General features: G+C 41.4%; 1 protein-coding gene across 1 annotated transcript in view; it reads left to right on the plus strand.

Annotated features, from left to right (window-relative positions):
* Window positions 1-4,539: 4,539 nt before the first annotated feature.
* Window positions 4,540-22,271, plus strand: part of SPRED2 (sprouty related EVH1 domain containing 2) — a 54,034-nt gene continuing 36,302 nt past the window's right edge. The window contains exon 1 of the mRNA XM_008062872.2: window positions 4,540-4,758. Coding sequence (XP_008061063.1) covers window positions 4,742-4,758 — 17 coding nt within the window. The 5' untranslated portion in view covers window positions 4,540-4,741. The remainder of the gene's footprint in view (window positions 4,759-22,271) is intronic.

A 22,271-nucleotide genomic window follows, 5' to 3' on the forward strand; every position in this document is an offset into this window, starting at 1 on the left:
CTTGAATGCCTTTTCCAGATCATCTTTCACCTCTTGCTTCAGCCTCTGGGGATACATGTGGTTTCTACATAATGCACAGATGTGATGTGGGGGAGGGGAGGCATGGCTGTGGACTCATTTCAACTGGGGTCACTGGACTCTGAAATAGGGGAGGTCCTCTTTGAGTGGGCAAGTCAGGGAGGAGAGAATGGGGGGAAAGACCAACAGGCAACCTCAGGCTCCGTAGATTCCCCTTCTGCCATGAGACGGAGATTTGTGTTTTGCATAGTAAGCAAGTGTGAGCTACAGTTCATGTGGACCAGATCACCATAAATAACACTGTGTACCTGATTTTATTTGGGACATTAAGCAGAAAAAAAGGACCGATGACCAAAACTTCTGCAGGGAAAAGACCTGGTTATTTATTCATCAAATGTTGATTACCAAGGGTCAGCAAGCTTTTTCTGTAAAGGTCTAGATAGTAAATATTTTCAGCTTTGGGGATCATAAGGTTTCTGTCACAACTGTTCAACTCTGTCGTAGTGGCTCTCAAGCAGCTATAGACAATATGTAGGCAGATGTGGTGGCTGACCATAATTTGTTCACCCCTGAGAGTCTAAATTCATAAAACAATTCTGTGAGGTTATTAATTATATTATGCCCATCTTACAGATAAAGAAACAGAGGCTTAGAGGAGTTATGTAATATAAATGTGGGCAAGACTGGATTTTCAAACCAAGACAGTTTGACTTCAAGCTAATGCTTTATACCACTACACAGTACAGCCTACAGTGGCTGCATTGCTGATATCCACACTTGATTTTAGAATTTGACATTAGCCAGTATTTGGACTTTAGCAAATAAAAAGAAAAACAAAAAACCAAATAATTCTTAAAACCCTTGTAAGTTAATACCATGGCAAAAATTCAAAAAATAAGAGTCCACTGGAAAGTTTTAAGAAATCAGGAGCCATATTCTGCTGTCTTCCCCTGGCTCATTTTGCTTCTTATCTGCCAAGGATCAGTGCTAGGAAATGAGTATGTAACCTGGGGAGCTGAGAGGCAAAAGACATCCAGACTGGTTTCCAGTTTCTAGACCTCGTGCTTTGCTGAAGCCAGGCCTGAAGCAAGCTGCTGCTCCTTGGGATGGCCTCGCCCTGGCCCAACACTGGCATGAGCTGCCAACCCATTGCACACAAGTGCAGGCTTTCTCACTGCCACTGATGGTGGCATAGGCCCCTCTGGTATGGTGAAGGGAGACTGGATAATTGCATAATTCAGGTTGTTTTCTGACTAGTAGTGTCATTAGCATGAGGGGGTGGGGGCTCTACGGTCAAATAAATTTGGGAAATGCAAGACTAAACAAACTTGAATGGGATTCTTGAGGATATAGTATATTTTCCCAAAATGTATATTTGGGGTGTGTGTGTGTGTATCCTCTTAGAAGATTGTTTGCAAGGAACACCCTTTGAGAATCTCAAACCCAGAGGCATTTCCCAGTGTCAACATTTTGGTGAATTTATTTATGGTCCAAGATTTTTTAAATGGGTGGGCTCGGTGGCTCAGGCTCAGCCTGTAATCTCGTGCCTTTGGGAGGCCAAGGTGAGTGGATCGCCTGAGCCCGCAGGTTTGAGACCCGCCTGGGCAACTTGGCGATACCTCATCTCTACAATAAATCAAAAAAAATTAGCTGGGCGTGGTAACATGCGCCTGTAGTCCCAGCTACTTGGAAGGCTGAGGCGGAAGGATCACCGGAGCCCAGAAGGTCGAGGCTGTGGTGGCCGGGAGCAGCCACTGCACTCCAGTCTGGATGACAGAGTGAGACTCCAACTCAAAAAAAATAAAATAAAATAAAAATAAAATAAATAAATGGGCAGGCATGTCAGTAGCAGCTACTGTGGTGATTATTAAATCCATAAAAATCTTCTTTTAAAAAACGGGATAAGTATGTTCCTTCTTGTGTTTGTGAATGTTTAACTTTATTTTGAAATATTTCATGCCTACAGTAAAGTTGTAAGAATAATAAGAAAGACTATACCTAATTCCCTATTTGTTAAACATGCTACCATATTTGCTTTATTCTTAATCTTTCCGTGTGTTATGATTGTTATTATTTTTCTTTTTTTTTTTGAGTTGGAGTCTCACTGTGTTGTCCAGGCTAGAGTATAGTGGCACGCTCACGGCCATCCCAGCGTTGACCTGCTAGGCTCAGGCATTCCTTCCTCCTCAGTCTTCCAAGTAACCGGAACTACAGGCGCATGTTACCATACCTTGCTAATTTTTTGATTTATTGTAGAGATGAGGTCTCACCAAGTTGCCCAGGCTGTCCTTGAACCCATGGGCTCAGGCAGTCCCCTCAGTCTCCCAAAGTGTTGGAATTACAGGTTTCAGCCACCATGCCCGGCCTGTATTTTTCATTAATCTGAATTATAAAATTCTTTAATGAACTTTGAATTTGTTTCTTGACAAAATTTCTTTTATTTCTTATAGAACTCAAATTAGTCATTTATTCATTTATCCCATTTCCACCTGTTGCATTAAGGTAAATTGTGCTTTTTAAGTGTGTGAAAGGTTATAAAACCTTGCGGGGGGAACATTTTGATAAGCCTGTAGCTTGCAGTCCTTATGAGGAAAGAATTGTCAAAGCCAAGGACGTCTTTAGTTCAGTCTCACACACAATTCTAATCAGTCTGGATTAGTGAGGTTATAATTTGATGTTGGATGGGGACTGTCCCAACCATTTGCAGCCAGTTTGCAGTCCTAGTAGACAGTGTCCTTTGAGCATTTGAGCTGGGTCAGCTGTTTGCTGAGGTGGGAGCCTCGGCCTGAAACGTTCTCCCATCCTTTAGTTTCGGAACTAAAGAGACAGTGCAGAGGCTCTGGGCTTCAGTGACCTTCAGTGTATTTCAAGTTTCCTGTAGTGACTTGTCATACTTTCACAGTGCACCAATCTGGATAGTTTTTTAAATGATATCTAGTTTCAACAATGGTTTTGTTTAACCTTCATTGGTGCTTCCATATCTGGATTTTTTTTTCCAGCTATGAAATCAAAAGCTCTTCCTCCTCCAGATGGTTTAAGTCACCCAATTTGAGCATTAAGTAAGCCAAACAAACACAGTGCCACCTTACAAAAGGATTTGTTGGTGTAAAAGACTGTGGATGTGACTTACATAACCTCTCATGGAGCAGTTCCAGAACCTTATAAGGAAGCTGGAAATAGTCACCTCTCCTTCATACTGTTAACAGTGAGCTCATGAACGAAGCTGGAACTTGTGTCCCTAAAGAAAGCATAATGAAAACAGTCACCAGATAACCTTGGGAGGAGAAGTTCAACAGGCATTCGTTCAGGGTGTTGATGCAGCCCTCACAGTGGCCTTGGGAACAGGCCTTGGGAACATGCGTATCATACCTTCCAGCTGAAAGGTTGAAACAACTTCAAGTTCAGCTCCCACACCCATAGGGTCGCTCTTTTGCACTTTGTGGATGCTACCCTCCACTCACATGCATGGTAGCTTTCTTTGTACCTCACCAGAAAAATGCCTTGTTTAGGTATAAATTAGACCATAGGGACCAAAAAAAATTCTTAAAAATTCTTTTATTTGGAGTCTCACTCTGTTACCTAGGCTGAAGTGCAGTGGCACGCTCACAGACACAACATCCTTGATCCCGCTGAGCTCAGGCGATTCTTCCGCCTCAGCCTTCCAAGTAGCTGGAACTACAGGCGCATGCTACCATACCTGGCTAATTTTTTATTTATTGTAGCAACAAGGTCTCGCCAAGTTGCCCAGACTGGCCTCGAACCCACGGGCTCAGGCAGTCCTCTCGCCTCACCCTCTCAAAGTGCTAGGATTACAGGCTTGAGCCACCTTGCCCGGCCTTTTTTAATTTTAAAAAATATTTTATTATGAAAAATTTCAAAGAAACTCCAAAGAAGAGAGAAAAGATGAAGTCAACTTGCATATACTCACCACACAGATGCAATGATCTATTAAGAATTTACCACATTTCTTTATCCCTCTCCTTCTCCCTTTTTATTTATGTATTTTGGGGGCTAAAATAATATACAAAAAAATCTCAAAATATATCATTTTATCCCTGTCATACTTCAGTTTGCCTCTCTGAAAAGTAGACGTTTTGTAAGCATAATGCCACTATCCCCACCTAACAAAATGAACCCAGAGCTCAAAATTTGATATGTAGTTTTTACATAGCTCCTGCAACTGGGTAACTCTGCAACACAAGAATCAGCAAGGTCCATGCCTATACTAATTCAATTAGTAGCTTAAGAGAGGGGTCCTTGCTCTTGACTCTGGACAAAATAATTTGGTTTGGGGATAGGAGTGGGTGAAGAATTTGCACTTGTGGTTCTACATAATTTCAGGTATTGAGCTGTGCCATTTGCTTCTGAGGCCTTTCATACTATCAATGATTGATAATCATAACTTACAGGAATTTTTTAAAACAATATTTTAATTGGAAAAAGCATCTGTCAACTGTCAGGCTTCCAGTTTCCACTTTTGAGAAGCAGGATGTTGAATGTGAGTAATGACACAACAGGCCCATAAAATGCGGACTAACCCTCGGATGACTCATCCGGTACAATGCAGTATATTTGTCAAGGAGACTGAATCATATATGGGGGAAACCACTTCTCAGGCAGCCAGCTGGTTCTCAGGTCAGCAAGAGACGATCCATTTTTATCGGAAGCTTTATAGTAGCAATAATGTTAATACCCAGCACTTGGTCTCCACAATGTAGAGGAAATGGCATCGCCTGGCAGGTATGTGCTTACTGTTTACATGAATTTTATCTCCTTGTTCTCTTCTGCTTAACCTTTCTGGCACTTGCTTTTAGCATTTTTTAAGGGAGAAAATGTATCCTAGTTGTCAAGAACCAAAGTGAGTGTGTGTGGGGGGGTTTGTATTTGTGTGTATGTCCACGTGCAAGGGCAGATAGGTAGCACTAGTCGGTTGATAGACACGGTGCTCTTACCCACTCATCCCCCTTTCTGAATCCAAATTTCTGCTTAGATATTTGATATTCAGATAGAAATGGTTTTAATCCATCCCTTTTATTAAATCCTGAATCTAAAAGATGCTGCCTAGGAAACAGCTTGCCAAGGTGGTATACCTTTTGGGTGGGTGGCCTAGCACTTAGGGGGAAAAAAAAAAAAGAATAAGCAGAGGTGAGCTGAAGGAGATATTCTAAAGATAACTATTGTATTATGTTGGATTTCTTTCAGTATTGTGCTTTGTTCCTACCCCCAAGATGCGTGACTTAATGTAAGAAAGCTTTATTCCCCTACTGAGTGAATATGGTTATTTTTTGCAAATCACAATTTGCTCATACTGAATTCGTGCATTTAACTTTTTCTAGGTGGGAGAAAGGGTAGTGGGGATTTGGTAGCAACATTTAATTATAGCTTTCACATGATCCGAGGGATTGTTCTGCATAATTGGGATGCTGTGTCTGCCTGTCTGACCCTCTCTCTCCACTCACTAAATTTAAACAATGCCTGACCAGTTAAAGCACATATCTTATTTATTTGAGTATATTAAACATTCCTATGTGTGTTGACAGTCTATTCAGTGTCTCCTCATATTTTTAAAAAAAATATTTTTCAAGTCCTGCTTACTAGGGACAGATGCTATAGTTAGTTTATAGCAGTACTATTTATGCTTTCCTGATCTGTCTGTCCAGAATGGCTAGGTCAAGACCTATAACACAACTGCCCACAAATTCGCCTAAGATTTGGCATTCGTGGGACAGCCCAGTCTATGGTGGTAAATCCTGTTATCACTTGGAGAGCATTAAATAGATCTGGAATTACCTAGCCAGAAAAATAGGCAGTCTTTGTTTCTCTTCTCCTTTCTTGTAAAGCCCATAATAATGACTTGTTTTCCTTGAGGTATATGAATTTTAAACTGTCGGTAAATGCATTCAATTTACTTCCTTAATTACATTCAGAAATTCGTATAATTTGGAAAGCCAGCGTGAACAGAGTTTGTTTGGTTGGTTTTTGTTTGTTTTGTAGATTAAGGGGTGCACTTTTTTTTTTTAAATGGCCAATTTGTTTTTGGAGACAGGACCATCTCCAAATTTCATTAATTTTGCATTCTATAAATGAAAGCCACCTGTTATGCTGTAACATGCTAATTATGGTAGAGGACAATAATGAGGAAGAACAGTATTTGAAATATGTGGGGGTTTTGCTAAGAATTTTCCTGCCCACATCTGTAGTACTTATTTTTATATGTGTATGTGTATACATGCATATATAGTGCATATTTAATAATAGCATTTGGTGACATTAAAAAATACTTTGGATTCAAAGTGAGGGTCTTTTTTTATTCTTTCTTATTAACAAAATTTTTAAGTTGTAGAAGAAAAGCTACTTTTTAAGTGTTAGAACTAAAGCCCCTATTTTGCCATCTTATAGTAAACAGGGTTTATTATAGTTTTGGTAATGCCACACTCAACTTAGGGTTCACTTTGTCAAAATCACCAGAAATATAATGTAAATTAGTTTTGTTTTGTCTTAAAGTCAGAATAGTTAATTTCCTCTGATTTCACTGAAATGTTAAGTCCCATCAGACCATTTTTTTCCCCTTGAGAAAATGATTGTAGGCAGGGATATAAAAATACCTATTCTGAAGTTCTTGATTTACTGGTGTTTTCTGTGAAAATGTCTTAATTTTCCTGTGATTTTTTTGTGGTTGGGACTAGCTCAGGTCCTGTCCACAGTCTTTCCATAACAGCATAGATTTCTTTTGGCTTTGGTTGCATTACACACAGGCTATGTTGGCCATTGAGACTGGGCAGTAGTAATCACTCCTGGGGCATGGCTGCCACTCCTCAGAGGCCCTTTGCTGTTAAGCATGATGGGCCATCAGCCCAGGGTGACTGCATGGATTTTAGATGCCTCCTTTCCCTTTTGAGAGAAAAGGAACACAGGGCCACGGCCAGTACCAAAAGGTCTAGTATCATTCAACCTGGAAGCAATCAATAGATATTGAGTGAGATGCTGCCTATGTTCAGAGCAATGTGCTAGGTAGTGTTAAATTAAAATAATGCTTGAGATCTGGGCCCAGTCCTGTCCTTGCTTTAATACCTGCTCTAAGTAGGGATTCGTCGTTACGGGGGATAGATTATTCCCTGGGTTTTCTTTTTTTTTTTGAGTTGGAGTCTCACTCTGGCTCTGGTGATCTTTCCGCCTCAGCCTTCCGAGTAGCCGGAATTACAGGCGCGCGCTACCACGCCCGGCTGAGTTTTTGATTTATTGTAGAGATGAGGTCTCGCTGCCCAGGTGGGTCTCGAACCCGTGGGCTCAGGCAGTCCACTCTTCTCAGCCTCCCAAAGGCGCGGGGTTACAGGCTGAACCACTGAGCCCGGCTGGGTTTTCTTTTATTCATAGTTTTATTGGAGTCTGTGATTCAGGGCCACTAATTGTTATGTGTATAAGCAACTTTGAGCTATTCCTTTTTGGTTCTTGGGAACCTAACTCTTGTATGGAAATCAAGAAAGAACTGCTCTACCAAAAAAATCCATTTGATGGGTTTGGTGGCCATGTTTTCTGAGTCAAATAGAGTGGCGCAAACTTGGATAAAAGATTTTTTATTTTTTTGCTCTGTTTCATGGGGGAGAATGGCAGTCAGGGAGAACATTTGAATCCTCAAAGGTTAGTATCCAAGATGTTTTAGTGAAACAGACAGTTTTTCCCAGTCTTTGCTGACTTGAAGATTTTTAGCATCTATTAAAATTGTATTCTCAAGACTCAAAGCTATTATGAATTCAGTAAACATTTTATAAACACAGATTTATTTAAAATCTCTATAGATCATCTACGAACATTTAAAAATATTTGTATTTAGAAGGAGCCTGCTTACTGAGTCTATGGTATGTTCTTGCTGTACGGATGTATGATTTCTGGATGCATGACCATGACGATCACTCCCACAGGAGGGTTGACCTGTCCATTGCCTGCTGTCCGTTGCCTATCATCTGCTGTGACATTGTCCTCCCTACAACTCTAGTTTATGGTCATCCTGCCTACACAGTGGGTGGGATTAATAACACCTGTAGGCAGATCTTGTATCATTATCTAGAAATAGCAACTTGTCTGTGTTGCTCAGAAAAACCAGAGACACAAGGATCAGCCTTCTAAGGACATAAACCCATTGTTAAGGAAATATAAATGGGATGAATGAACACCCTCTTACTGAACCAGCATGGACTTCCGTTAGTCCTGAGCATTCTACCAGGTCTACGTTGACTGACAGCTTGTTGCATTGACTGTGCCCCCATCATCTAGAGGTGTATGTGGCATAGTTGTGGAAGCCGTGCACATTTGCTGCTAGATTCTTTTCTTTTTTTTTTTTTTTTTTTTGAGTTGGAGTCTCATTCTGTCGCCCAGACTGGCGTGCAGTGGCCGCTCCCGGCCACTGCAGCCTCGACCCACTGGGCTCCGGCGATCCTTCCGCCTCAGCCTTCCAAGTAGCCGGAATTACAGGCGCGGCTGATTTTTTGATTTATTGTAGAGATGAGGTCTCGCTGCCCAGGCGGGTCTCGAACCCGCAGGCTCAAGCAATCCACTCACCTCGGTCTCCCAAAGGCGTGGGATTACAGGCTGAACCACCGAGCCCGGCTTGCTGCTAGATTCTTAATCACCAACGTTTCCTCAGGCCTAATGATCACCACAAAGAAAGCAAGTGCTTCAGAACCAGGCTGGCCCTCCAGTCCTCTTAGAAAGAGCCTTTGACTTGACGTGAGAGCAGTACCTTCTCGGCTGCACATTTTGAGAGTAGTATGAGGAGTTAGCTGCCTGATCTTCGTAGAGTGCAGTATGCAAGGAACTGCAGCAAGATGCTCTCTCTTTCCAGATTTTGACCGAAGAAATGACTTTTAGTTTCCAGTGTTAATTCATTCAGTGGTAAAGATTTTTCAGATTGGAGATGTCCAGGCTAGGTTTGGCTTCTTTTGTGATTTTCTTTTAAACACGAGTTCCTTGAACCCATCCAGTGGAGAAGATGGGTTGCCTGCTATTGTCCTGCTGTTTGACTGGGACTCTTGAATTCCATTAAATGGAGCACAGACAGCATGTGTCATAAAGGCTGCTTGGGAAGGGTGAAGAGCAAAATTAGTGTCTGTGGGTGGGCATGTGTTCTCATCACATTGCCAAAGAACTGCAATGTGCAAAATCTGGCAGGAACTTGGTTCAAAGAAAAATAAAACAGCCCCTTTTTTCTGCTTTGAGTAATATTAAAAAACATTGCTAACCCCATGTGGAAGAAATGGAACTATTAGAAAATCCTTGTGATTGTGTGTGTACATGTGTGTTTAACAATCCTAAAACTGAGATTAGAATAAAAGGAATAAAAAGGGACTAATCATAAAGTGGGTTCTAAGTTGTAAACATGGTAAGCATTCTATTAAAATATAATTGTCTAAGGAGTAAGAAAATTTGTTAGAGCTAACAATTAGGGGAAAATCTATTCTATTTAACTTTGTTCTTCTTTGAAATTATTTTATAAGAAAAACCATTGTTACCTCAGTAAAACCAATACCAAAGGAAATGTTTGTGTTTTTCATATATGTGATTTGGCTTGTACCCCAAGAAACAAAGCAAAGGCAGTATTTACATTTATATTGGAAGCATAAGATCTTCCTTTTAAAGTTCCCTTGAGAAGGTCTTGCAAATTTGTTAATTATTCCTTATAGTATAGAAGAATGTTTCTTAAAGAATGGTTGTGATGTGTGCAATTTGTACAATGGGGACATATGTTACTCTTATAATTAGGGAAAAGTTGGCTTTTTTTAAATAGTGGTAATGTTTACTTCTTGAAGACTGCAGAAATATTCCTTAGCTAAATCCAGACTTTCCAAATTTGGGGTCCTTTAGTATACCTGTAGTGGCCCTTCTTTGTTTCAGATTGTCTTTTTGTTATTGCAGTAGAAAACACATAAAATGTATCATCTTAACTATTTTAAAGTGTCTAGTATGGTAGTGTTAACTATATGTGTGTTATATACATCTAACAGATCTCTAGAACTTTTTTATCTTCCAGAATTGAAACTCCATACCCACTAAGCAACTCCCCACCCCCAGCCCCTGGCAACCACCATTCTGCTTTCTGTTTCTGTGACTTTGACTAGTCACATTTGGATACCTCATATAAGTGGAACCAAATCATGCAGTATTTATCTTTGTGTGACTGACTTATTTCACATAGCTTCACATCCTCAACATTCATCCACGTTATAGCACATGACAAGGCTTCTTTCTTTTTAAAGACTCAGTAATTCCATTGTATGTATGTACCACATTTTGTGTATCCATTTGTCCCTTGATGGACAGTTAGGTTGTCCGCGCCTTTTGGCTATTGTGAATAATGCTGCAATGAACATGAATGTGAAATTATCTTTTTTAGATTTACTTTTTTAGATAAGAATTGGCTTTCAATACTTTTTTTGTTTGTTTGTTTGTTTGTTTGAGTTGGAGTCTCACTCTGCTGCCCAGACTGGAGTGCAGTGGCCGCTCCCGGCCACCGCAGCCTCGACCTGCTGGGCTCCGGTGATCCTCCCACTTCAGCCTTCCAAGTAGCTGGAACTACAGGCACGCCCTACCACACCCGGCTAATTTTTGATTTGTTTTAGAGATGAGGTCTCGCCAAGTTGCCCAGGCGGGTCTCAAACCCGCGGGCTCAGGCAATCCACTCACCTCAACCTCCCAAAGGCGCAGGATTACAGGCTGAGCCACTGAGCCCGGCTTCAATAAGTATTAAAGCTAATTTTCTATATGTAAACACACATGGAAAAGTGCCATCATGTCATATCAACTTATGGCTCAATTTACACAAAGGCTTCCATATAGAGAGTTATTCACTGTAGGAAATTGCTGGGCACATTCATGATGCCTTCAGGGCTTGTGATTTTTCCTAAAGGACCAAAACAATGGCTGAAATACACCAGTGAATGAGATGAACTAGGAATTGTTCCTCTTGACCAACAGTTAAGTTAGGGACCCTTTTGTTTATTTATTTATTTTTCAATACTCAATGGCAGCCTACAGTGATGGGTTTATAACAGCATGGCTTCGGATAGTGTAAGTGCATCAGGTTGGCCAGGCATACTGCCACCTCTCGGTAAAGCTCTCAGGTGGAAGAAGTTGGCAGTGGCCACTTGGTTATCCTGTCTCGGGCAGTGGTCTTTAGCCACCACTGAATGCATGACTTAAAGTTTGGTTGGGCTCCCTGCCACAAACCTGTTGGTTATGGCCCAGATCCAGCAGCTTAGCCACTTGGGGTCTCAGTTATTTATCTGTGAAGATCATTAGTCTTGAAATAAAATGCCTCCACAAGCTGATGACTTTGGGAGGTGTACGTAGCTCTAGTTGTCCTGGGAGTTCTTTTTGAGTCAAGTACTTGAAACTAGAATGCTCCCTTATAAATGAAAAAATACCTTAAGATCAACATGTTAAAACCATGAGCAAGTTTGGTAGCTAGTTGGTCAGTATGTTATCCTTACCTCCCAGTTCTTTTATGGCAGGGAAGGAACATGGGAAATATGTGTACTGAGTGGATGGCTCTGTTTTGTTATCAGTCAGAAGGAAATTGCCTTTGTAGGACAAATCCTGTCCCCCTGTGAAGTTAACTGGTCAAGAATTAACAGTTTCATGAGTATTTTATGAGCCTGGCACTTGCCTTAATTGCTCACCACAGTTACTGTGATCCTAAAAGAAACAATTTCCCCAGAAATGCTTGAGTTGGCATTTGTAAACTATAGCATTAATATGGATCCTTTTAGAGCCATTCAAGATCCAGTGGTGCCAAATTTTAGGGACCCCCACAATGGAGCGTAAATCAGAAGTTTAAGAATTTCTCCTTGCTTGTTTTTTTCTCCCCCACCCCACACGCAGATAGGAAAGCCCTTAGCCAAAACCCAGCAAGAGCCGAGCAGAACAGGCCACTGGCGGTGGTGAAAGAGTCTTCTATCAAGGAGACTGTCATTAGGCAGTCAGAACATTGGGAAATATAACAGTATTTTATGAATTGATTAGACTTTTGTGGACTAGATTGGGAATCCCACTGCTCACCATTTTATGTTTTTTTCTATAGGAAGAATACATTCTAATTTCAAACAGCTGATACACAAGAAAACTTTTGGACCAGAGCTTATTTGCCACGTTGAAGCAACCCGAACTTAACATGTAACTTGCAGTGTATTGAGTTGCATTGAGTTGCTTTACCAAAATTCTGTAAGAGGTGTCTGTCCCCATTTTTTATGTTAAACATTTCTTCATTACCTTTTTCGAACGTTTTTCTCCTTTTCACTGTGAATGTAGTGAAGATTGAAACTGGACAGTTCACCTTGAGTCAACTGATAAGGCAGATAGAACAAACTATTTGGAAGAAGGGGCAGATCTCTCTTCCCCTCTTCTTTGCCTATAATTTGTTCCATAAGTGTGTCTGGGAGTTTTTCTTCCACGTGGCTAAAAAGAATTTCACATTTGTGGATGCATAAACCCAGCTAAGCAACTAGGTTGTTCCTACTGGTTTTAAACAAATGGTCTTACGAAACATATTAAAACTCAGTTTTCATCATTTCCTTGCTTTTTCAAAACACTTTGATAAACCAGTTTCACTCCTGGAAACTTTATAATTGTGCAATAATACTTGGGCTAAGAGAACATATTTGTTTGTCGTGGTTTTGGGTCTTTGTGGTTTCAAGTTTTTTTCTATTCAAAAGATGTTTTCAGTTGCATTTTACTGCTGATGTTTTCTGATCTGCTTTTGTAGTATATTTTAGTGGCTTATGTTTGCTAAGCCCTCTGCCATAGCTAAAGGGCTTTAAGGACATTTTTACAAACATGAAGTTTAAAAAGGGACCAGAATTGAAAGGAACCTAAAAAGTCATTTGGTCCCCACCTCTCATTTTACATAGGTAGAAACTGGGTTGTCCCACCCAATTGTTAGAAGGCAATGTGTAATAGAGGTTAGTTAGGTCTTTAGGTCTACTGACTTATGACACTGGTTATACTGATAGATCAAAAAGGATATGCCTCTGTTGGTATGAAACTTTGCCAAGATGAATAGGTCTTCCCTGTCCCACTCTCCAACTTTGTCATTTTTTCATGTGGCTGTGTTAATTCCTCTCACAATCAGTTGCCTATCTAGTAAATGTTAAAAGACCAATAAGAATAACAAAGGGAACCCCCCCAAAAAACTGGAATTAGTTTTTGGAGGGTGGGCACCTTGTAGTACTGGCTTCTTCCACTAGATAAGTGTCCTAGGAACGCATCAGTATCAGTGTACCAACTAGTGCTATTGTGAGAGGCTACATTCGGCTTCAGAGAGTTTGTTTTGGAGATCATTTCAACTCGTTTGTCCATTTAATGATGGGTGATTTATGAGCACACCTGGCCAAACCGTGCTGAGTGTTCAGTTTTTGGCCAAAAAAACTAGGCATGACCCCTGAGCCTCACCCTCCCTGTTCACCTGATCTCACCCAAGCAAATTTTTTTTTGTTTCCCCAATGAAAAAAATTCCTCAAAGGGAAATGTTTGCGGAAGAAGTGAAACAAAAAAACAGCAGAAGCATTAAAAGGCCTCAGAATGGACATGTTCAAAAACTGCTTTGAGCAGCGGAAAAAGTGTCTCAATATATGTATTGCATCAAACGGAGAGTACTTTGAAGTTTAACCGTGTAAGAATAAATACACAATTTTTTATAAATAAATTCTGGGGTTTTTTGGGTCTCCCCTCATATATCCTCCAGAGCACCTAGCTCAGATATCAAGACCTTTGTCACAACATAGGGTCCTTTCAAAAAAAAAGAAGTGTAGACAGATGATAGTTGCAGAGACTACTTCCTAGTCTTTTATCTATCCCTAACATCAGTGACCTTGAATAAGTCCCTTCTGCAGTCTGGATTGTAATTTTTCTGTCTGAGTGGGGGATGGTTTCTATAGTTCTTCCTAGCTTAAAAAGTATAACTAACTTGAAGACCTAAACTCTACCTTCAGGCCTACCTCTGTTTCACTCTCCATGTGGGAAGAAAGGAAGCAATCCAGCATTCTTCAGGGAGGGTAGATGCTTTGATTGGGCATTGTTTCTTTGTGTATTTAGCTTCATATCTCTAATAAGGGAGGTGGCAGAATCCTAGATAAAAGGGAACTAAATAAAGTCGTCTTTTTTGCCACCTGAAAGGACATCCATATTCAGTGGATCTGTCGGGAATATGAACAGTGAGGCTCTTAAAAACCCTGTCACCTTGTTGCTAGCATCATACCCTGACTTTCCTTCCTCCCTGTGGGTTAAATTATTACCCCTAGCCGGGCGTGGTGGCTCACACCTATAACCCCAGCACTTAGGAAGGCGGAAGTGAGAGGATTGCCCGAGTCCAGGGGTTCAAGATAAGTCTACAATAAATAAAAAAAAATAGCTAGGTTTGGTGGCATGTGCCTGTAGTCCCAGCTACTTGGAAGCCTGAGACGGAAGGATTGCCTGAGCCCAGCAGGTCAGGCTGCGGTGACCATGAGCGTACCGCTGCACTCCAGCCTGGGTGACAGAGTGAGACTACAACTCAAAAAAAAAAAAAAATGTCACCTCTTATTGTTTGAGAACAGGTCTCACTGAAGTCTGGCTGATCAAGGATTTTGTAGGTTTAGAATTTGGTATTAACATTGTTTGGTAAGGTAATTTCCTGACCTTTTGATCATTGTTTGCTTTGGGGTTATGGGCAGAGAGCAGGTATAAAAGGGAACTGTGTCCTCAATCGCAGAAAGAGAAGTAACCTGACTTTTTAGCACCCTTGTCAGCATTTTGTAGATTGGATATTGGCCTCAATTTAGAGTATAGCACTGTAAATTCTCTCACTCTTCTTCCTTATGAAAGTTTTCAAATGTTCAGCAAAGCAAAGAGAAGTATCTGGCCAGCACCCATTTGCTGCCACCTGAAGTCTGCAATGAGCATTTTGCAATTATTTGTTCATACACTCATATCCCTCTACCCATCTATTTCCAAGATTTTGTGTTGTTTTGAAATGCATTTCAAAGTAAGTTGCAGATGTTAGGGCCTTTCTCCCTAAACATTTCAGCGCAAGGATTATTAAGTACTCTCTTTGTTTTCTCCAATAATGAAAAAGAAAGCAAAAATATTCTGAGAAAGTCAGGCATAAAAGTTCAAGGGCTACAATTTTTAAAGCCCTGAATTGGAGAGTATTAATTTTAAACAACTCCCTTTGCCATTTGTGTTTTGAAGTAACAATTTTTCTATTACTTGTACACTTTAATGTGGTGAGAGTTAATTTTGTTTAGTAATCCTACATTTCCATTAACTGGTTTTGGGGTTTAAATGTGGATCGTAAATACCATTTTTTGGAAGGGTGTGTAAAAACAGAGGGAAAGTCGAAGAAAATTATTGCTTTCGGAGTAAAAAGTAGAAGAAAGGATTTTTCAGGGGTGGGTTTTGTTTGCTTTATTTTAAGTCGGTAATCCTTTGATCTTGATTAATTATGAACTCCACTGAACTTCAGGCTCAGTAAAGCAGACAGACAATAAAAGCAAAAGCGTAAACCTAGATTCAGACTTTGGCCTCTCTCCTCCTGGGACTCCTTAGTCCCTGCTTCATGCTGTGTAATCACCCTGAGACTCAGCCCTTGACGAGGAACCATTCCAGTCTGTAAGAGGTAGATTCATTCTTTTTTTTTTGGTTGGATGAAATAAACTTCATTTTTTTAAAAAGTAGTTTACTTATGTCAAAGTTGTTCATGTTTTTGGTGGTTTCTGACCAAAACTCAGAACAGTCTCCAATAAATGCCTTGAATTTAATGAACTGTTACGATAACATCTTCCCATAATTTCCTGAAATGTTTTAACTGACCTTAAAATGGCCATGTTAACATTTAGAGAAGCTGTGAATAATGCTTTAATGGATTTAATGTTACAGTAAAACACTCATATACTTGTCTGTATTTCTCTTGTTGCTTCAGTAACTGTCTTTCAGCACTTAGAATTCCTGGAGGTGATAGGTAAACGGAAGAAGGAGTGGTCACAGACATGGACATGGAAGCCTTGTCTATGGGTTCGGAAACCTTGTCTGGTACAGGGCATTTGCCTTGGGAGGAAGAGCCTAAATCTGAATGATCCACCTTGGCCCCAAATAATCCTAACAGCTTGGGACAGAGCAGAGGATATTGGTAGGAAAGATTTTGTTGTTTAAAAACACTATGGCTCTGTCCCGAAGACATTTTAGATATATTAAATATGTAAAATTATAAGGCCTTCTTTTTTTTCTTAAATGAGTGCAATATAGGTAACATCCAGTTGAATCACTGTTTTTCTGTGCAGGATTTATGCCTGTTCAAACTACAGGAGATAGACTCTTAGAAGTAAAATCGAAAATTGTGTTTTAAACATAGTGCAGTGGAGTGAATCTAATATAAGTTGATAAACCTTGCTGAAAAGGAAACCAGAAAACCAGCCTTTTATGAGGTAACTTCCCGCAAGTCTGGGCATTGCCAGTGCCATGGGCATACCACCGTCCATTCACAGTCCATGCCGATTTGCCCTTAGAATTGGGACTCTCAAAGGGGGTGACAGGATACCAGAAACTCCAACTTACATCTGCACAGTAGCTTTTCAAGCTCACCAGAACTGGCAAGCAGTGCTCCCAGGCTGTGGGGATGTCAGAGGATCCCTAATAGCCTGCTGGTATTTCCCCAACTATTTCCTCAAAGGCCTCTTAAGCCTCTGTAAAGCTAACACGTTTAACTTCCAGCCCTGGTCTTTGTTCCTTTGTATCTCTGCTTCATTTCCTTCTCTTGACCATTATGGGTCACAGGACACAGCAGCAAAGAAAGGAGAGGCCAGATTGGTGGATAGCACACTGCCTGGGACCCTTGACTTGGGACAGCCAGACAGAGCATCCACTCCACTCCCAAGAACGTCTGCAGGACAGGTGCCACGGCCTCCTCCCCATGCAAGAAAATGTGCTAGAATTGGTGCATTGTACATGTTACCTTGGCTCTGGTGGTCTGAAGGTGTAAGGTGGTACTTGGAGATGGGAAAAGATGTATATTTACACCATATTGAGATTTAAAGAAAATATTACACTGGCATTTAACATGCTAAATCAGCACTGTATGTTAAGCAAGGTATTGGCATATATTTTGAATCAGAATCACTAGCCTATAAAAATAAGAGTTTACAGCTTAAAAAGGAGTATTTTTGTATTAAAATTTCAACAGGAAAATAAAAATACAGAGGTCTATGTTGAATAAACTCTGACTTGCTAGGGTTGGTTCTGCAGAATGATTAATACATCATTACATTTAATAATCATTTATATTTCAAGTATCAACTGATGGACAACTGTCCTGTCCACGTCTTTCATGGTAATAGAGGAAACCGCCTGTTTTAATGTGTGTGCTAGAAAATGGTATGTGGGTGAGTAGGTTGGTTTGTGTGCTTTCAGTGTAGCTAGGTAGCACGAACAACAAAGATGTTGGGCTTATCCAGGGCCTGCAATGATGAGGATGGACATACCCCATACCACCCACTCCAGGAGAGGGTAGAACTTGGACACAGCGGGTGCTAGTAACCTTGCAGGACAGCAGAACTGACTGACTTGTGCTCAAGGATACCGCGGGGATTCCTAGGGCATTTTCTGCCGGCTTTACTTAGTGCAGATTCAGAGCCTAACACAGAATGAAGGAGGAAAGTTTATCCACACCCCCTCTGGGACTCCCATGATACCAGCAGAACCCCTGGCTTTCTACCTAATTGGTTCCTGGATGAAGGTTCCTTGTCTGCCATTGTAAGGCAAAAACTACCGCCGCCTCCTCCCCATCTGAAGGCACCATCTAAAGTTTGCAGAATAGGCCTGGGCAGGCACCATATTCTATATTGGGGTTCTGCTCCTGAAAACTCATTTCATACCATTAAGAGATACTTAAATTGGTAATGGAGATTAAAAACATATCAAAGCTATGTAATTCTTTGGGGGAAGGGGGTTATGCTGCCTGGGCAAGATGAGCTGCAGCATCTCAGAAGCAGGGACACGAAGAAGCTTGAACTGAATTGCCTGCTTCCTCGTCTTGTTAAATCTGGTCACTGGGCCGGGCTCGGTGGCTCAGCCTGTAATCCCAGCACTTCAGAGGCCGAGGCGAGTGGATTGCCTGAGCCCACGGTTTCGAGACCAGCCCAGGCAACTTGAAACCTCATCACTACAATAAGTAAAAAATTAGCTGGGTGTGGTGGCACATGCCTGTGGTTCCAGCTGCTTGGAAGGCTGAGGCGGAAGGATCTCCGGAGCACAGCATGTCGACACTGGGGTGGCCATGAGTGTGCCACTGCACCCTAGCCTAGGCGACAGAGTGAGAATCCAACTCAAAAAAAAATCTGGTCACTGGCATAGTGCCCTGGCACTGTTGAGTTCAAGTTGAAGTGCTAGTACCTGTTCAAGTTCACGGGTTCTTTTAATAGCAGATACTGAGGTAGGGCAGTTTCGAGGATGACTCTCCATTGAGTGTATTTCATAGCTAATTTCACTGATGTTAAATAATGGTGTGGAAGTCTTCTGTTAAGTGAGCTTGGCCCACTCTTCACCTTCCCCAACTCTGATATCATGCAAACCAATTCTCTTACGAATAATTCTCTTATTCTCATGAAGCAACCATGTAATGTTAAGAAAGTTTCTCCTTTGCTTCACAGTGCCTGCTCATCAGTGGTTGAGAGAAGAGCCCAACCTTCTGGTGCCTTTGCCAGAATTAGCCAATGCCGGATCTGGCATCTTTGCAATCAAGTCTTTCTGCCATGGGCATTAGTAGGCTTTTCTTTATTTTTTTGAGTTGGAGTCTCACTCTGTCACCCAGGCTGGAGTGCAGTGGCGTACTCACGGCCACCCCAGTGTCAACCTGCTGGGCTCCGGCGATCCTTCCACCTCAGCCTTCCAAGTAGCCAGAACTACAGGCTCACACCACCACAACCAGCTAATTTTTTATTTTATTGTAGAGACAAGGTCTCACCAAGTTGCCCGGGCTGGTTTCACACCCGTGGGCTGAGGCAATCCACTCGCTTCTGCCTCCCAGAGTGCTGGATTACAGGCTGAGCCACCGAGCCCGGCCACTGGGCTTTTCTTAACACTGTTTTCTATATTGACCTAATCTAACTATACAAACAGTACATGTTTTGGTGATTAATATAGATGGCTTATTTCCTGGGACGTTAGTGTGCAGAACAAGTGTTGTATGTTCAGTGGATTGTACAGAGCAGAAATCATGTTACCACCATGCCTAAAACTATCTTATTTATGACTTCCCTTGACTATAAAGCTAAGAATATACAAACTTCTAAAAACAGTTTTTGCAATCCACTTTTAAAATACTCTTAAGTAGTTGATATTTAAACATCCACAAAGCCACCCCTCAACTTAACAAATAGAAAATACCACCAATAACTTTGACTTTTCAATATATTGGATATTTTGTTAATTATTTTTTAAAACATCACTATACATGTATATTTTTATATTTATATATATATTACATCCATATATGTTTTATACACATGTATATAATATTGAAAATATATATAATGTATATAATTCAGTATATCAAAGAGCCTATGTAAATCTGTAAGTATGAGGAAGATTGGGGCAAGGATGCGATTAAAATAAAGTGAGTGTGCTTGGCTCCCTGCGAGAAGCTGGTGTTATATTTGGCTCAGCTGGCGTCTGGGAGCTGGGCTGGAGAGGCTGGGATCTTGGCTAATCCCTCTCAAGGTCTGGTGAAGTGGAGAGGAGTGGTAGAGAGGCTGAGAGGAAGTGACTCTAATGTGGAGCATAATGGAGAGAGAAAGGAGCCATGTAATCAGATAAGAGATGACCTGGGAGTATTTGGGGGGATGTAAAAGGCCAGTCTCCATCCTGTGTTCTCTGCAGGAGTGCCTGCGATGGACAGTCACACCTGGTCTTTATACATCTCGCTGCTATTGATAATGGCTAGGGGTTCGTTTTCTGTTCTCTCCCACTGTCAGGGGCCTGACAGCTTCCCTGCCCCTCCACTCTTCGACAGACAAATGAATGGGCAGGCAGTCTGGAAACCCACTCCTCAGTGGCCAGGGAGGTGAGTGTGTAAAGGACCTGTTTTTGTAATCAGGGCAGCCTTTCTGCAAACGTCCCTGGCTCTGACACCTGACTTGCATCACTGTCTTTAACCCATAGGATAGATCCCCTACTCATGTGGCAGAGGAGGAAACTGGAGCTCAAAAAGAGGTTTCTTCAGCTACTGTGAAGGTCAGGGACTCTGACCTGTCTGGCTCTGAAGCACATATTCTGTATGTGATCAGTGCTGCCTCATCACCTTTCCCTACAGTCCCTCAGCTGACTTCTCTAACATGGCCCAGACAGGGCCTGTTTGAATCTGGAGAACACTTAGAACAGAAAAGCCTGAGATCTAAAACTTTGCTTTCCTGGTGCTAATCCACTTTTGAAATTGTTCTTTCTTTTGCATACTGAGTGATCACAAGACAGTAACTCCTGTTTTTATAAATAGGACCGCATGTTGGAAACACAAAGCTGTTTCCTTAAAGAAACCACATTTAAATGGAAGATTCCCCAGTCCAGCCAGTTTTACTCATAACGCACCTAAAGAATATGGTATTGCTTGAGTGGTGGTTGTCAAACATCATTTGTAAGGACATCGACTTTTTGGGGGCATGTCAGTTCAAGTTCAAACACCAGTCAGTTTGTGTTTGGACCCAAGTCTGGAACTTTACCAGGTCCTCACCAGTACAGTAGTAATCAATTTCAGAAGCTTTTTTTTCAATTGTGTTGTTATTTTTGATGATGATCACATGTTTTAAAACTTTTTTCTAAGGCATACCAGCAGCATTTTCCTTGTACACATTTATAAACGAATCTGCCCTTGCCTTTCCTGCTCCACCACCCTCCCCCCAAACAAACCCCACATCTGTTTTAAACAGATGTTGTTTAATTCTTTCCAGAAAGAAGGGGAGGGAGGGTAGGAAGGGAGTTTTCCTCCTTTATACCTTTTTGGTAGAGAAGTTCATTGTCATTCTGTTTTGGGTGGGGTGAGGTGCCTGAGTAACGTAAATATACCACAGATAGGAAGCAGTTGGCACATAGCCATGCAGCTGGATTATCCAGACATCCTTTGCAGCTTTTAGTGCAACGCTTTATCCCCCTGCCTTGTTTTAAATAGCCAGATGCCTCTGTTAATGCTGGCTGCCGGAGTTGTTACCGGAGGAGACAAAGGGGCTTCTGCCCCCTGAGCAACTCCTCCCCTCTCCTTCCTATCCCATCACCAAGAAGTCTATGACATGAGGAAGGTGCTTGATAGGAAGCATCAGGCAGGAAGGAGGATGCCTCAGAGTGCAAGCAAAGGCTGGTGTTCACAGCCCTCGCGGTCTGGAAGCAGAGGGGTGAGGTATTTTTAAAAAATCTCTAATAAATGAATACTTTTGGAAATAAGTTTATGGCACTAACCTAAGTAATGCAAACTTTTCTTGTTCGTGTTTACTTAATCCCCTCAAAGAAAGGGAGAAGAGCCTGCAGCTGCAGCACAAAAAAGTAAAAGCGTGTTTTAACAAGAGGTGCAGAGAGTTTCAATTCTTCCCCTTGGCTATTTCCTGTTGAGATGAAACCCACAGTACACTCACAGAAGATCTGAGAAAGCTGTGTTGCAAACTGGAGAATTAAAAATCCTTAAGACCTGAAGAGAGAGAGAGTTTTAAATAAACAAAGTGTAGGGGGAAAAACATTATTCTCCAAAATTGTTTGTATGCACTTACTCTGAATAAATGTTCTTAAACAACCTCTAGGATCTAAAGGAATGTGTATGTTGAATTCTGAAGTGAATGGATTAGTAGTACATACGCAAGCATAGCCTGTGATTTTTGCAAGTACTTCTACGTGTAGGACCAGTGATTTTTATTAAATCTGCCTGTTAATGGAAAGGAAATCTTTGTTGTTATCCCAGTTGAGCTATTGTGGTTTGTAAGCAAATGCATATTGGACACTTTTTAATATTTTTGAGTTGGAGTCTCTCTCTGTTGCCCAGGCTAGAGTGCAGTGGCACACTCATGGCCATCCCAGCGTCGACCTGCTGGGCTCAGGTGATCTTTCCGCCTCAGCCTTCCAAGTAACCGGAACTACAGGCGCAAGCTGCCACCCAGCTCATTTTTTATCTACTGTAGAGACACGGTCTTGGCAAGCTGCCCAGGCTGGTCTTGAACCCATGGGCTCAGGTGATCCACTGGTCTTGGCCTCCCACAGTG

This window comes from Carlito syrichta, unplaced genomic scaffold (genome assembly GCF_000164805.1).
Source record: "Carlito syrichta isolate Samal-C Ts95f unplaced genomic scaffold, Tarsius_syrichta-2.0.1 Scaffold305873, whole genome shotgun sequence".
Taxonomy (NCBI): Eukaryota; Metazoa; Chordata; class Mammalia; order Primates; family Tarsiidae; genus Carlito; species Carlito syrichta.